At 33.9% G+C, this 17,019-nt stretch overlaps 2 protein-coding genes across 2 annotated transcripts; one reads left to right on the top strand and one right to left on the bottom strand.

Annotated features, from left to right (window-relative positions):
- The first annotated feature begins 2,895 nt into the window (after positions 1-2,895).
- On the top strand, positions 2,896-6,266 carry LOC100253604 (multiple C2 domain and transmembrane region protein 14). Its single transcript, XM_002276295.4, has one exon. It carries the CDS (start codon positions 3,146-3,148, stop codon positions 6,134-6,136), a length of 2,991 nt encoding a protein of 996 aa, XP_002276331.1. The 5' UTR covers positions 2,896-3,145; the 3' UTR covers positions 6,137-6,266.
- A 5,601-nt stretch (positions 6,267-11,867) lies between these two features.
- LOC100248392 (beta-glucuronosyltransferase GlcAT14A) lies at positions 11,868-16,768 on the bottom strand. The gene is made up of 4 exons (XM_002270649.4): positions 15,641-16,768; positions 15,476-15,551; positions 15,236-15,351; positions 11,868-12,623 (listed from the first exon to the last, which is right to left on the bottom strand). Exons 1-4 carry the CDS (start codon positions 16,113-16,115, stop codon positions 12,109-12,111), a joined length of 1,182 nt encoding a protein of 393 aa, XP_002270685.2. The 5' UTR covers positions 16,116-16,768; the 3' UTR covers positions 11,868-12,108.
- Between the last annotated feature and the right edge of the window lie 251 nt (positions 16,769-17,019).

The raw sequence follows: 17,019 nt of genomic DNA, 5'->3' as shown, positions 1-17,019 counted from the left end.
GTAAATTTCTGTTTGAAAATTGTTTTTATTCACTTCTTCGTGTAGAAGTAGAAGTGGCCGCTAAGTAGAGCCTATTTATCTTCATAATTTTCAGAACCAAATAGAGCTTAATAGTTAGGCATCGGTGCTAAAAGATTATTCAAAATGCAGAGCTTACAGTGCCTTTGGTTAAACGTCTAACCTACTTTTCAACACTAAAATATTATTAGTGGAATATGTCCATGGATACGAATTTTTGGTTCTCAACCCTAAAAAATTATTAGTTCGAATAAGTCTATGAAAATTATTGATTCTGAACATCATAAAATTATTGGTTCAGGAAGGGCCCTAATCATTACCCAATTTGAGATTTTGTTAATGATAGAAAGAATAAAACATGTGAAATGTAATTTATTAGAAACTTAGTGACTCGGTTTAGTATCTTTTGTTAAGGTGCATGATGTATATATATTGAGCTCAAATCCTATAAGCTTAAAAAAAATTAGCAGTTTAATATGGTATCATAACTTGATTTGGCGGTTATGGGTTTGAACCACTTTTTTGTAATTTGTATTTGTGTGTTTGTTTCCTCATTTGATATCTTTCTTCCTAATTTGCATCCCTTCACCTGCAACATAAGATAGGCGATTTTCTAGTTTTTTTAACTTATCATTCTATATATAGGCATGCATCTACAAAGAAGAAAAACTTATATTTAGGTCTACTTTTCTTTTGTTTCTCTTAGAAAATCTCTCTTTATGTAGCTTAATAGAGATCCATGGGCAACTTTTGAGTATTCATCCATGGCATAGGTTATTGAGAATCTTTGCAAGCCATTTACCCTTTTGGTATTGTCATAACTCAATTTTGAAGCCCATGTATGTATTTTTATTTTTATTTTTCCAAACTTGATTTCATCTTGTGTAATGAGCAAAAGAATAACACTCTTAACCAATCGGTTTTAAGAGTCAAGGCTTAAAAACACAAGATCATTACCTCCTCGATAATTACTCGACATGAAATTAGTCATACGTCCCAATTTTTATTTTTATTTTTAAAATTTTAAGCATTTGCCCCATTGTTACTTAGAAACAATCCCATAAAGTTAAGGAAGTATCCCAATTGGGTTTACCATATGGTATGTAATTTGAGTCTTAAATCTAAAGTGGGAGAAAGGGAGGAAATGTGGATGAAGGATGCCATGGATGTTTGTTTGGTGGGTATGATTTTGAAATCCAAAAAGGGGTAAATAAGTAATTTCACGTCCTTAGATCTAAAAGTAAAAAAGAAAAGATTAAACCACCCCCGCCTTTCTTATGAAAAATTCCATTCTACCCCACTTAAAACACATACATTTACTAAAATATAAAACACCTCCCCCAAAAGTATAAACAAACACATTACCACCCACTAAGAAAGAAAAATTATCATATTTAGGCAACATAAGTGTCAGTAAAGGACAGGGGTATTAAAAGTCATTAGACACATAGATGTCCACTAAAATAATAAAGTTAAAAAAAAAAAAATCATGAGAATCACCTTCCCTCTCTTCTTTAATCCCAACATATACTATGAAGCAAGCACAAGAAACAAAGCAACGTTCATGTTTGCCAAGGCCACTTTCAGTTTCAGAGAGTTAAAATTCAGAGCCACTTTCTTTATTAATCCTTCACCACCAACCATATCTGAAAGATACTACTCCACAACTGGCGCTGGCGCAACAAACAAAGCAACGTTCACATTTGTTGTTAAATGCTGCCAACCTCCCTTTTACTTCTCTTATCATTTTACCCCTAACTATTTTTCACCATCACTCTCTTCTTTTTTGTTTTGGATTATATACCAGGAAATAGGCTCGAGGTTATAGTTGATGTCGCTACTAAAAAACCGAAATAACTAGTTATAGGCATGGAGGAATTAAATGAAATATGTTCTTTATTATACATATGTTTACACAACATTTACTTAAGTTTCCATTCTTGAGGATAAACAAAAATATTAATTGAATCAATTATTATAAACAATACTAGCAAAGATGAAGCGACAAAGGTATAAAAAAAAATAAAAATTTATTATCTGTGACATCTATCCATACCGTAATTTCGAATCAACAGATTTAATGAGCAACTCTTGAGTAAACTAATAATAAGGTCCCTAAAATACAAGGAAGATATTAAATGCTATGTTTGGTTGCAGAAAACTTGAAGGAAAATGCAAATAAATAAAAAAACACAAAGAAAATATAGAAAAATTAAAAAATTAAAAAATTATTTTTATTTATTATTTTAAATTCATTTTATTTATTTTAACTCATCGAATATAAAGATTAATTAAATTAAAAATTTATAAATTTCTAAGTGATTTTAATTACAATTGATTTTCTTTGGTAACTTCCACAACCAACCATGAGAAGAAGGGTTTTATTTTTTATTTTTTATGGGAAAACAAAAAGTCACTTTTTCAAGGATTCATACCATGTGGAGGAAAATGGTAGAACAATGGTCCATGTCACTTAACATACTTTATGGAAAAGGGCATTGTAAAAGTAGGGTAAAAAAGATGTAGCATACAATAAAGAAAGTCTTGAGTGTTAAGAAATGATTTTGGTTGTTTGTATTTGATTTTACTACTATCTAAGCAGCAAGTGTAACGTTGCTAAAGAGAGTGGAGACATCCTTGGCAATATCATAATCGAGTAATAATTATTTTATTGTAAAAATTATTTTTGTAAAAATTATTTTTTTTTTCTAAAAGTAAATCACTTTATATTTTTCAGATTTAAAAAAAAAATATTGGAAATTAGAGGAGAAAAAAAAGAGAAAAAAAAAAGAAGAGATTCTGAGAATATTTATTTTGGCAATGAGCATGTTGATTTATGAACCTGAGAGGAGCCGGCAAGATGCACGGAGCTCAGCCAACCCACGCTGCTCTCACACATCACTATGCGCCTCCACCTCAGCACCCAACGTATTTCTTGCTGACGTGTCACTGGCTCCCTGTCTCCTTTTTCCCTTTAAAAGTCTCCCCGCACGGTCCCCCCTCCACTCTCATATTCTCTCTTACTCAATTCTGAAAATTTTGAATCCATTTGTTTCTTTGGTCTCAAATCTACAACATCTCTTCCAGATTGATTTGAACTTGTATTTTTTGGTTTGGGAAGTAGGAAATGGCGGAGACTTGCTCTCGAAAGCTGGTGGTGGAAATCTGTAATGCCAAGAACTTGATGCCTAAAGATGGACAGGGAACGGCCAGCGCCTACGTGATTGTGGATTTCGATGGCCAGAGGCGAAGAACAAAGACCAAATTCAGAGACCTCAACCCGCAATGGGACGAGACTCTGGAGTTTCTGGTTCAAGATCCTGAGTCTATGGCCTCTGAGATTCTGGAGATCAATGTTTACAATGACAAGAAGACCGGAAAACGCACTACTTTTCTTGGAAAAGTGAAGATCGCTGGTTCCACTTTTGCGAAAGCAGGATCTGAAGATTTGGTTTACTATCCATTGGAGAAGAGGAGTGTTTTTTCTCAGATTAAGGGCGAGATCGGGTTGAAGATTTCGTATGTCGATGAGGATGTTCCGCCTGAACCAGAGAAGGCTGCGGCGGAGGAGAAGAAGCCCGATGAGGCAGCGGTCGCACCGTCGGAGCAGAAAACCGATGATGCAGCCGCCGCGCCTGCGGCGACTGAGGAAAAGGCGCCGGAGAAGGAAGAGGAAAAGAAAGCAGATGAGAGTAATAAGGAGGCTGCTGATCAGAAACCTGCGGAACCACCTAAAGATGAGAAAGCAGAGGAGGCTCCAGCAGCGGCGGCGTCACCCCCGGCGGAGGTTGAGAATCCTCCCGTGGCTCATACCGAGAAAGCGATACAGACAAAGGAAACAACGGAGACCGAGAAACGGCCGGATCTTGGAGTCAGTGACCTGGAACTGCGTTCTCTCGCCGGCGATCGCGGCCGGAGAGCGTACGATCTCGTGGATCGCATGCCTTTTCTGTATGTGCGTGTTGTTAAGGCTAAAGGAGCGAATTCCGAAGCTGAATCCACCGTCTACGCCAAGCTTGTGATCGGAACACACAGTGTGAGAACCAAGAGTAAAAGTGATAAGGACTGGGATCAGGTCTTTGCATTTGACAAAGAAGGCCTCAACTGCACGTCTCTGGAGGTTTCTGTATGGGTGGAGAAGAAGGATGGTGAAAACTGTACGGAGACTTCCATCGGCGCGGTGTCGTTTGACTTGCAGGAAGTGCCAAAGCGAGTTCCCCCGGACAGTCCTCTTGCTCCCCAGTGGTACACTCTAGAAGATTCATCGGAGAATTCGCCTGGAAATGACATCATGCTTGCCGTATGGATCGGAACTCAGGCGGACGAGGCTTTTCAGGAGGCATGGCAGTCGGATTCCGGCGGGTTGATACCAGAGACCCGAGCCAAGGTCTACCTCTCTCCGAAGCTGTGGTATCTGAGACTAACGGTCATCCAAAGCCAAGATTTGCAGCTAGGTTCGGGTCCCGAAGCTAAAGCCAAGGGTCCTGAGCTGTACGTAAAGGCTCAGCTCGGCGCACAAGTGTTTAAAACGGCTCGAACGTCAATCGGCTCCTCAAATCCAACTTGGAATGAGGACCTTCTTTTTGTGGCGGCTGAGCCGTTTGAGCAGTTTTTAGTAATGACTGTGGAAGATGTGACAAGTGGGCAGCCAGTGGGGCACGCCAAAGTACACGTGCCCAGCCTTGATAGGCGCACTGATGACACAACCGAATCCAAATCTAGATGGTTCAATCTAGTGGGCGATGAGAAGCGACCATACGCAGGGAGGATACACGTGAGAGCGTGCCTGGAGGGTGGGTATCACGTGCTAGATGAGGCCGCTCACGTGACCAGCGATGTTCGAGCCTCTGCCAAACAACTCGCCAAACCACCAATAGGATTGCTGGAAGTTGGGATTCGCGGAGCCACCAATCTGCTGCCAGTAAAGTCAAAGGACGGTACGCGCGGCACCACCGATGCATACGTGGTGGCCAAATATGGCCCCAAGTGGGTCCGAACACGAACAATCCTCGATCGTTTTAATCCACGCTGGAACGAGCAGTACACGTGGGATGTTTATGACCCATGTACGGTACTTACGATAGGCGTCTTCGACAATGCGAGATACAAGCAAGATGAAGCGGGAAAGCCCGGAAGAGATATAAGGATGGGGAAGATACGCGTACGGCTCTCGACGCTCGATACGAATCGCGTGTACACAAATTCGTACTCCCTGACGGTGCTGCTTCCAGGTGGTTCCAAGAGAATGGGGGAGATCGAAATTGCTGTTAGATTCTCATGCTCGTCGTGGCTCAATCTCATCCAGGCGTACGCTAGCCCCATGCTCCCTAGAATGCACTACGTGCGCCCGTTGGGCCCGGCTCAGCAGGATATCCTGCGCCACACCGCAATGAGGATCGTCACGGCTCGCCTCGCCCGGTCCGAACCGGCATTGGGTCAGGAGGTGGTTCAGTACATGCTGGACAGTGACACGCACGTGTGGAGCATGCGGCGGAGCAAGGCGAACTGGTTCCGTGTCCTGGGGTGGCTGTCGAGAGCGGCGACGCTGGCGCGGTGGCTCGATGGAATCCGCACGTGGGTCCATCCACCCACCACTATTTTAATGCACGTGTTCCTGGTGGCTGTCATCCTCTGTCCTCACCTTGTTCTCCCAACTGTATTCATGTACGCTTTCTTCATCATCGTATTGAGATTTCGGTACCGCCGGAGAGTCCTACTCAGCATGGACACACGGCTCTCGTACGCTGAGGCGATCAGCGCCGACGAACTCGACGAAGAGTTCGACAGTTTCCCAACAATAAAGTCTATAGATCAAGTCCGACAAAGATACGATCGGCTGCGGATCTTAGCGGGTCGAGCGCAGACGCTGCTGGGTGACATGGCGGCACAAGGTGAGAGGTTAGAGGCGTTGTTCAACTGGAGGGACCCAAGAGCAACAGGACTGTTTGTGGTGTTTTGTTTAGTGGCATCGTTGGTGTTCTATACGGTGCCGTTTAGGGCATTTGTGCTGGGTTGGGGCTTCTATTATCTGCGCCACCCAAGGTTCCGTGGTGATATGCCGTCGGTGCCGTTCAACTTTTTCCGGCGACTCCCGTCGCTGTCCGACCAGATTCTCTAGGTTCAGGTCGGACACTTGTGATGATTTCATTTGTTTTTTATTTTTGGATGTTGGTGATGTGGATTCATTATTGTTCTAATTTATTGGTTTTGAATGGAGAAATAAAGAGGCAAAAAGTGATTCTTGGTAAGCGTGGAAAAAGTGGGTGGCAGCGCTTGTGGGGTATAGCCTTACAACCAGCGTTTAGAATCGGGAATTGACCGCTGGAGAGCCATGTTTTTTGGGACATGTCTAAAGTTAATAATATAAAAAAGAGAAAATAGCAATAAGTAATTTAAGAAAAGAATTACTAATGCCAGGCGTGATGAAGCAACCCCTAAAATTAATGGCTGCAGCAATATTGAGGGTTGGGGACAACCTAATTTTTCAACTTCAACATCTTGCTGCCTAAGTCATGTAATGTGGAGTTCTCTATTAGTATGCAACACACATCACACTTGATCATTTGTACTCCATCCTTATGTGCCTCACTAAATGATGCATCTTTTTGTTAAAAATAAAAAAATAAAAAAGTTACAATAGTCGTTGATCCGTACCTACACACGCCAACATAATTTTATTAGAGGATCATCGACGTTTGAAAGTTTTTAGCTCCTACAAATTCTATTAGTTTGAATACTACTTTTGTAAAAGGTTTATTGAACGTTGAGGAAAAAGCCAGTTTTCATATATTCTATCTAAAAATGTTTACGAAATATGAATTTTTTAAAAATAATATAAATTTCATGTACTTGATCAAAATAGTATTTAAGATGGTCAAAGATAATATTTATATTATTAAAAAATAATATTTAAATGATCAAAAATAATATATTTGACTAAAAAGGATATAAAATATTAATTATTTTTAGATAATTATTTAAAATATATATTTTCTAAACTTGGATTTGTATTTTTAGCTTTTTTTTTTGGCTCATGTGAGTATGAAAACACATTTTTTATGAACCAAATTCTGAAGTTTTTTCAAAAAGTGTATTCGAAAATAGTTTTGAAAAATTATTTTCTAATTCAGGTTGACATTTCAAGTATTTTTTAGTTTTGGAAAGTAAAAAGTTATTTTAAAAGAATAGTTACCGTATAAGTTTAAGAGTGTGTTTGACAGTGATTCTAAAAAACATTTTTAGGTTTTTTAACACTTAAATTGATAAAATTTTTAAAGTGTTAAAAAGTTTATAAGCATTTCGTAAAATCATTGTCAAATGGGCTCTAAGAGTGCGTTTGATAATGATTTTAAAAAACATTTTTATATTTTTTAATACTTGAATGATAAGTTTTTTTAAATATTAAAAAAACTAGAACTGCTTTTTAAAATTACTTTCAAACAAACTTTAAGGTTGTGTTTGGTTCCGAAAAATATTAAGGAAAGAAAAAAATGATAAAGAAAAATGATTTTTTCATGTTTGATTGTCGTATGAAAAATATAAAAGAAAATAAAATATAATTAAAATTGTATGTATGCTTAAATTATTTAATTTTTATATCAATTATTAAAATAAATAAAATAAGTTTAAAGTAACAAATAAAAATAATTTATGAACTTTTAATTTTTTTTTCTTTGTATTTTCATTTCTTTACATTTTCATCGTAGATTTTCCAGGAACCAAGCATAAATGTCGGATGTTAGCTTGGCTAGCCCAAGATCAGCAGGGAGAAAATTCTAAAAAGCCCATGAAACAATTTCCAAAAGACATGTGGGTCAAGCTTCATAGGGTGATATTCCAAAAAGACTCATAGGCCAAAAGCCCAGAATTTTCTTGCTTCTAGAGAATAAACAAATTTAAATACTCAGAAAAAAGGCCATAAGCTATGTGAATTAAAAGCCATAATGAATATAAATAGAACCTAAAACCTTATTATTATCATTTTCTTATTATTATTTTTATAAAAATGAAAAAAAAAGGAGAATAATATATGCAATTTCTCCTTGTTAAATCCTTATCTTTTTTTAATTTTCATTAAGGTTATATTTAGTTCCCGAAAATTTTAAGGGAAAATACAAGGGAAAGAATATAAAGAGGAAAAATAGAAAGAAAGAAAAAGATAAGAAAAATAAAAAATAAAGTTAAAGTTAATAAATTATTTTTTATTTATTACTTCAAATTCATTTTATTTATTTTAAATTATTAAAATAAATATTAAATAATTTTAAAATACATAAGTTTCCAATTATTTTTAATTATATTTGATTTTCTTTAGATATATTTTCAAGGACAACTCAACATAAGAAAATCGTTTTCCTTAATATTTTATTTCTTTTCTTAATACTATCCAAAAACCAAACATAACCTAAAGATTTCATTAAACATTTTGTTTTACTTGTAGGCCAATTGAATATGGTTTCCTTGTTAATGAAACCATGACTAACCCAAGTTAATATACTCCTAATAAAAAAAGAAGAGGATTATCACGATCGATATAAAACTATAATCAATAACAAAAGGTGAAATAATAGTAAAGGGGTACCAAAAAAATGTATAATTAAGTGATTTTATCATGATTAAGTAAATTTCACTTTCATCCATGCTCTCAAGCTTCTTTCAAGCCTTGAGAATATTTTCATTATTCATTCAAGAGTCTTTAGTCAAGACTCAAATGCATGCAATTAATTTATTGGGTATCAAGACACTTATACAAGCTCGCGGTATTATTCTCATACTTTTATAAGCTCTCAACAACTTTCGCAAAGTTGTTATAAGATTTTTTTCACAATTACATGAAGAGATAGAAATAAAAAAATGCGCTTTTAAGAGCATATATAGAAAATAAAATTATTGAACTTAATTGAGTGTACTAAAAAAATTTTAAAATTGAGGTTTGATTCACTATAAGAACGTTCTAATATGTTTGAACTTAAATTAATAATAATTTACAAGTTGGTTTATCATAAATGAGTTTCAATGGTTATCACATTCCACATGTCAAGGGTGGATTGGCCCATATGTAACTTGCACCAATACCCACTAATCAACCATAGATAATTACCAATTAATAAAAGAAATAATAATTCATCTTGAATAACAAAATATAAATATTTAGGGAAAGTTGTGTTTGAATGCGACTATTTGAAAGTAATATGACAATCAAACTCTAATCAACTGGAATATGAGATTTGACTGTCAAAGGGAAAAATATTATCTTTCTCGTGCACTTTTTGCCGAATACATTTTATGTTCCTAGATTACCTCTCCATGCCTTCATGTCACATGAGAGAAAATTTGAAATTGAAACCTATGAAAAATCACCCGATCTAACAACCAGATGTAATTTCCCTAATTTGAAAATTTTCTTATCTCTGGTAATTACGTATGGGATTGGCCCATATGTAACTTGCATCAACACCCACTAATCAACCATAAATAATTACCAATTAATAATAATAATAATAATAATAATTCATTTTGAATAATAAAATATAAATATCGAGGAAAAGTTGTGTTTGTAGACAACCATTTGAAAGTAATATGACAATGAAACTCCAATCAACTGGGATATGAGATTTGACTGTCAAATGGGAAAATGTTATCTTTCCATATTAGTAGGAAGTCTTTCATGTCACATGAGAGAAAATCTGAATTTGAAATCTATAAAAAATCACCCGATTTGATAACCAGATGTAATTTCCCTAATCTAAAACTTTTTCTCTGATAATTACATATGGGATTGGCCCATATGTAACTTGCACCAACACCCACTAAACAACTATGGATAATTACCAATTAATAAAAAAAAAATAATTCATCTTGAATAATAAAATATAAATATCTAAATAAGTGTAATATAGTATTCACTTGATGGAGGACCATTTCCATTCCTAAGTAGTTTTTTTTTTTTTTACTTTTTATAAAGTCAATCCTCTTGCAATCTTGTCTCAAGGTGGTAATTGTCTGTCAATCGCCTTAAAAATGATATCAGATTAGTGGATTTGGGTTGAGGTGAATGGTGTTTATCACGTATGCACGTGGACCCGCGACATTTAATTTATTGTGTTTATTAACACGATCATATGACTCGAACATGCCTCACTCACTTACATATTCACGTACTTGTAAATTTTACGCTATGTTGTGGTTGCGGAAAATTTGAAAGAAAATGTGAAAAAAAAAAAATAGAGATGAAAAGTAAAAAGGTAGAAAAAGTGAAGAAAAATAAATACATATTTAAAATTAATAAATTATTTTTATATGTTATTTTAAATTTATTTGTTTTTTTATATAAAATGAAAAATATATGAGTTTTTAATTAATTTTAATTATATTTTATTTTATTTTTATATTTTTCTTATCACAATCATATATAAAAAAAAACATTTTTCTTACAATTTATTTTTCTTTCCTTTACACTTTTTGATAAACCAAACCCGTAATCTTAAATTTTTTCTTCAAAGAAAAAAATAAGACTCTTATTATTAAATTACAATAATTTATTATATTTTTGATAGCTCGTTTTAAAAGATAAATTAGTTTACAGTGTATGTAAATTTAAAATTTTAAATGAGTTATAATTGTATTAGGTGGATTATAAATTATAATGACATTTGGATTAAATAAATTTGTGTAAGTTTTGTATTGATTTAATATACTTAAACCCAACCTAATTTGGCATATTTATTAAATTGGTTACATTGGCCATGTCATGTTACCTATATAATAAATGAGTAATGTTTAAGCCAAAGAAATTTGACACAATTATTACTCTGAATGTATTTAGATTGACTAAGGTTTGGATTTCAATACACTTCTTGTTTTCTTTTTTTTTTTTTTAAATAAAAAAAAATAATAACTTTTATATCAAATACAAAAAATTTGAAAGATTTATATTAAAAATATAATGATTTTTAAAACTGACTAAAAAAAAATTAAGATATAAGAAATTTTTTATCATCTGAAAATTTAAAATTTTAGAAACTAATTTTTTTTAAAGAATATAAGATAAGTTTATTTTTTTTTATATAAAAGCTTTTATGTTTCATATAATTTTTATTTTTGGATTTTTAAATAAATAATAGGAAGTGTGAGCGTAAATTTTATCTTAAACATATATACTAAATGAATTGAGTTGTGCCTTTCATTTTTTATTTTTTTTTTAAAAATCAATACGACAAGAACCCAACACGACATTACCCAATTACCACGCTACTCCCAACCTCGTCATCTTGCTTCTTATTGGAGTTTCTATATAAGAATTCTACATTCAAAACCTACTCAATTGCATTGTAGAAGGCAATGGGGTTATTACAAAGAACCAAAAGGTTGCTTCTTGCCTTCTTAAGGTTATGTTTGATTCTAAAAAAATTTGAAGGAAAACGTAAGGAAAAGAAAATAAAGAGGAGAAAAAAAAAGTAAAGGACAATAAAAAAAAAAATTTAAAATCAATAAATTATTTTAATATACTTTTTCAAATTTATTTAATTTATTTTCTTCCATTAAATAAAGATTAAATAATTTTAGAATACATAAAATCCTAACTAATTTTAATTATATTTGATTTTCTTTCGTACTTTCCATTGTACAACCAATCATTAAAAAAATATTTTTTTTAACATTTTTTATTTTTTTTTTCTTTCTTTAGTAATTTTTGGGAATCAAACATAACCTAAATGCATCCATATGATAAACATTCATCAAAATCTCAAATATGATTGAACAAAAAATGTTAAATAGCCATCTTCACTTTCTTTCTATGTGTTACCATTACATCCAAAAGGCCAAAATGGATTGTTTGCATCATAACAAAACTCAAAACATTTGCTCTTTCTTGCAATTTTTAGGACAAAGTTAGGCATGGGTTCAAGTCTCCAACTCGACCCGGCCCAAGAAGTCGAAGAAGCCCAAACAAAGGCCCATCAATATTTTGCACTCCTAGATTGAAGACTACCCAATATATATAAATGATGACAGCTTCTCAACCATAGCTGTTCCTGTTAAGATAACAGTAGTTGTATTTTGTATTGATCTACTTCAAACTTGAAAGAATCATCTACATTGTCTCTTGTATTTCCTTTCAGGGAGAGTTTTTGTTATCAAAGTTTTCAACCTTCTTGAACCAGGTCCAGGCCTTAGAACGCCATAGCTTTGGCTCTGCAAACCCGAACAAGAGCCATGCATTCTTCCATCCCCAGAGCACCACCCACCATAGCTGAACTGTCCGGGGTGTCTCTTCAGAAGCTGCCTGTCGATCTTGTCAAGAACGCGATCATCCTGCTTGAACTTTCTGGCAAAAGGGCGGTTGCTCGAGTACATTCTTTTGAAATCTTTGAGGCCAAGGGACCTGGGATGCTGCTTTGGAGGGGTGTCCCAAGCAATGTAGTGGAGATCATTGTTGAGGGTGGTGTTCTTGTAGTCGTCCGAGTTGCATATGACCGTCTGGAAGTATCCCTCCGGCGACGATACGAAGTTGGTGTAGTAGAGAAGGAGGGTTCTGGGCAGGTTGTCCCAACCCAGTATGCAGTATTCTGCAAACGATCTTGATAGTATTGTCCAAGCAGAACCTGGTCATGGAAACAACTTAGTAAGAATCAAAATCGTTGATTTTTTAAAAATAGTTTTGTATTATTAAAAATAGAGAATTAATTTTAGAAATGGATAGAAAAAACTCACAAAGACAGAGACAATATTTATGATATAAACTAAGGTGGTGCTTGTATTTTTAGGTTATGTTTGATTTTTGGAAAGTAGTAAGGAAAGAAAAAAACTGTTAAGAAAAATAATTTTTTTTTAATATTTGGTTTCACTATAAAAAATACGAAAGAAAATAAAATATAATTAAAATTATTTAAAAATTTATGTATTTTTAAATTATTTAGGCTATGTTTGGTTTTCGAAAAATTTAAAGGAAAATGTAAAGAAATGAAAATTGAGAGGAAAAGTAAAAGGAAAGAAAAAGTGAAAAAAAATAAAAAATAGAGTTAAAGATGATAAATTATTTTTATTTGCTACTTCAAACTTATTTTATTTATTTTAACTCATCAATATAAAGATTAAATAATTTGAAAATGTATAAGTTTGTAACTAATTTTAATTATATTTAATTTTCTTTATTTTATAAGATAAACAAACATGAAAAAATAATTTTCCTTCATATTTTTTTTCTTTCCTTTGTACTTTTCGGAAACCAAACATAACGTCTTTATATAATGAAGAAAAATAAGTGAAATAAGTTTGAAGAAATATACAAAAATAATTTATCACATTTAAACCTATTTTTTTATTTTCCTTTATTTTTTCTTTCTTTATATTTTTCCTCTCCATTTTCTTTTCTTTATATTTTTCCTTAGGTTATGTTTGATTCCCGAAAAATACTAAGGAAAGAAAAAAAATGTAAAAAATAATAAATTTTTCATGTTTGATTGTCCTGTAAAAAATATAAAAGAAAATCAATATAATTAAAATTAATTAAAAACTTATATATTTTTAAATTATTTAATCTTTATATTGATGAGTTAAAATACATAAAATGAGTTTGAAGTAACAAAAAAAATAAATTTATCGACTTTTAATCTATTTTTTTATTTTTCTTCACTTTTTCTTTATATTTTCTTTTCCTTGTATTTTCCCTCAAATTTTTAGAGAATCAAACATAGCCTTCAAATTTTCAAGAAGCAAACATAATCTTAGTTAATTTTAAATAGAATTTAAAATTAAATAATATTTAATAATATTAAGTATTAAGTTATTCGTTTTTTGAAATATTTTATTTTTATTAAGCATTAAAAAAAAAAATATTTACAGCATCATTCACAGTAAGAACTAAGCAGTGAAAATATTAAAGTATTTGAGGGGAGGAGAAGGAATGTGTTGAAACTTGAAAGAGACCCTCCACCTTCATTGACATAAATAAAATAGTCTACGCATGCCTCGCTACCAAAGTGGTCTAATGAGCACAAGTTTGTCAATTAAAATCATTGGCGTAAGGAGGTTGCCAAGCCAAAATTTGACAAGACTCATGGAATACCTGTTAGCCCACACCATTACCCATAAAGATCCACTCAACCTACCATTAAATACCAATACCAACCACACATTTTTCTTTCCTCTCTTTTATTTATTTATTTATTTAAAAAAAGGTTTACTTCGAGTTTAAACCCAAAATAGTTTAAAAAAAAAAAAGAAAATACTTTCATTTTCAAAATATTTAACTTTGTAATCACGTAATTATCCACATGACTTCTTTGTAATCATCTACGTGACTTCTTTGTAATCATCTACGTGAAATTTTTTATAAATCATTTTTAAAATCATGATTGCTGACCGTGGTTTTAAAATTTTCTTTAAAACCACTTAGTAATTATGATTTTAAAAGTAATTATTGTTTATGAATTTTTTGTAAAATCATAATTAAATTTTAAAATTTTCCTTAAAGCCATTGTCAGCACAATTAGAAAAATCTAATTATGGTTTTTTTTAAAAAATAATAATTAAAACCATAGTTATTGATTGCAATAACCCTGGTTTTAAGGTTACTAGGAAAATTTTAAAACAATATGTGATGCCATTTAAATGATTACGTGATTACAAAGAATTAATTTGGTAAATATTCTATGAGGGTCTATTTTCATAATTATTTTTTAAAAAAACATTATTTTGAATTTTTCACGGTTTTTAAACACAGATGAGAAAATTGGATCAAACAACTTGTGAAAGAAAATGTAGAAGGGGTTTTTGAAATCTTAATAATTTAGATTTTGGGTATTTAGTGCAAACTTTTCCTTGAAGTAAAGAAGTGGGTATGAGCCAAACAAGGCCCAAGTGGACACCCCACTGAAAACAAAAAGAATGAAACTTCACAGGACCTCTCATTGTGGCTCTACTACACCCTAATATTTAGATTTTTCTTCACTTCAATCAATGATTTTGGAATTATTATTGACTAAAAAGGACAATTTGGGTTGCTGAAAGATAAAAAAAGTTTGTAATCTTCAGAGAATACCTAAAAATGGGGGGGCCCAGTTGCAAATGCTTAATAAGTTATGAAAGTATTAGCCTACCAGGAATGCCCCCAATTTAAGGGACACATGAATGTTAGGTGTGGAGGGGCGTGGATGCAAATAATTCTCAAGAGGCATGGACTTTTTGATAATAAATAAAAGATTGGGGGCAAAACCTGTATAGAGCTTAAAGGCAGTGGGGAGACTCCTCTGCTTGATAACCCACCAGATGTCTGATTTGTTCTGACTGTACAGCCCTGGATCTATTATTATTGGCCTCCCTCTCTTATTCCTGACCAAAAATAAAAAATTAGAATTTATCCCATTAATTAAATTCCTTTTTTTTTTTTATAAATAATAATAATAATAATAATTAAAAAAAAAATTTTGATGAGATTTTTGAAATCATGGCTTACAATTTCCAACCCAAGCGGCTACTGTGCTGCACAAAATTGAGATCCCTCGGCAAATCAGAGAAAACATGGATCAGATCTGGCAAGAAACCAATGGAAAAATGAGCCAAACAGGTCACAAACCCACCAAAAAAACCACCCCACAAGAACCAGAGTCACTCACAATACCATCTTGAGTGACAAGAGGATAATCAGAAGCGCTGAGATTGATGAACCAGTCCCACTTGCAGCTCCTCAGCAGCATTGCCATGGCGTGGAGGGTGGTGGCCAGCATTGTGGGCCCTCTGTAAGTCACCAAGTTGCTTTTCTGGACCACCCACACATTACCCACCTCGCCATACACAGGATCTTCCGCCACGTAGCGCGAGACCTCCTCCCGCTCCGCCTGGGGCGCGCCGGCGTCGAGATGTAGGAGGTAGTAGTTGGCAGGGTGGTAGAGGGCCCGCAGCGTGCGCTTGAGCTTGCGGGCGTCGCCGGCTGATGCGGAGATGAGGTAGGCGAAGGTAACGGGGTACTTGGGGGAATTGAAAGTTTTGATTGTGGGTGGGAATGCGGTGGATTGGGTGGAGAGGTAGAGGAGAGATAGGAGGAGGAGGAGGGTGGAGGCCAGTGTCACTATTATGATTAGTGTTTTCATGGTCATGATGAGGAAAAGGGAAGGGTTGCCTCAAATGGGGGGGGGGGAGAAGAAGAAGATGGCTTATAGAGTTGGGTTTGGAGGAAGTGTATGGAAGAGGGTATTGGGGTTGCTTGCTTTCAAGGCAAGACCTTCTTGATTTAGTGGTGGTAGGGGTGATGGCAACTTTCATTTTATGTTATGATTTGAAATTATCGAATTGCCCTTCATTTGGTTGAATTATGGTTTAGCTTTTGGGGAAGTGGGAGAGGAAGAAGAATGAGTAAAGTTGCCTGCAAGTACTCCTTTAACTCTACTTAGATGAGTCACGAACTCTCTTCCCTACATCTCTTTATCATTGGGTTGGGCCATGTGGGTATGGCAGCAGTGTGTTACATCTAACTTGGTAAGAATCACTATCAATGAAATCAAGTGCCTCCAATGGTTCGATTCGAAAATTATGAACTTGAAACTTGTCAGAGGTTATTTGAGAGTGATGATGCCAATGTATTTAGAATAATGTCAATGATTACATTTGGGTAGTGGGGCAATGAATTCTTTTGTTAATCTTCCACTAAAATTTTGGGTTTCACATGAGCTCTTCTTATACTTACCTGGCCTTCATTGACCAACTACACTGAGGCTATGAAGAGTCAGTGCTTAATGGGATGACACCTTTAGCCCCCACTGATATTTTTCTAGGTATAAGGGCTTGTGATTTATTTCCCAATGATATTAGACCATCCTTTTTACATTGATCAAACCCTTTATATTAATCCAAAGTGGATGAAAATTCCAAAGGATAAAACCCACCTCAAAGACTCATAAGAACTAGATATTATAAGAAGGATGGTTCATTGAATTGAAGGAACTAGATGGGAATAAATAACTGAACATTCTATTAGTAACATTTGTTAGTCCTACTCCTAAG

This window comes from Vitis vinifera, chromosome 8 (genome assembly GCF_030704535.1).
Source record: "Vitis vinifera cultivar Pinot Noir 40024 chromosome 8, ASM3070453v1".
Lineage (NCBI taxonomy): Eukaryota > Viridiplantae > Streptophyta > Magnoliopsida > Vitales > Vitaceae > Vitis > Vitis vinifera.
The sequence above is the reverse complement of the archived record's forward strand: the minus strand, read 5'-3'. Positions and strand labels throughout refer to the sequence as shown.

Coding starts and splice junctions, on each gene's coding strand:
- LOC100248392 (XM_002270649.4), bottom strand. CDS start 16,115: ATGACCATGAAAACACTAATCATAATAGTGACACTGGCCTCCACCCTC. Junction 15,552..15,640: donor TCCTCTTGTCACTCAAGATG/GTATTGTGAGTG, acceptor GTTTCTTGCCAG/ATCTGATCCATGTTTTCTCT. Junction 15,352..15,475: donor AGCCGCTTGGGTTGGAAATT/GTAAGCCATGAT, acceptor ATTTTTGGTCAG/GAATAAGAGAGGGAGGCCAA.
- LOC100253604 (XM_002276295.4), top strand. CDS start 3,146: ATGGCGGAGACTTGCTCTCGAAAGCTGGTGGTGGAAATCTGTAATGCC.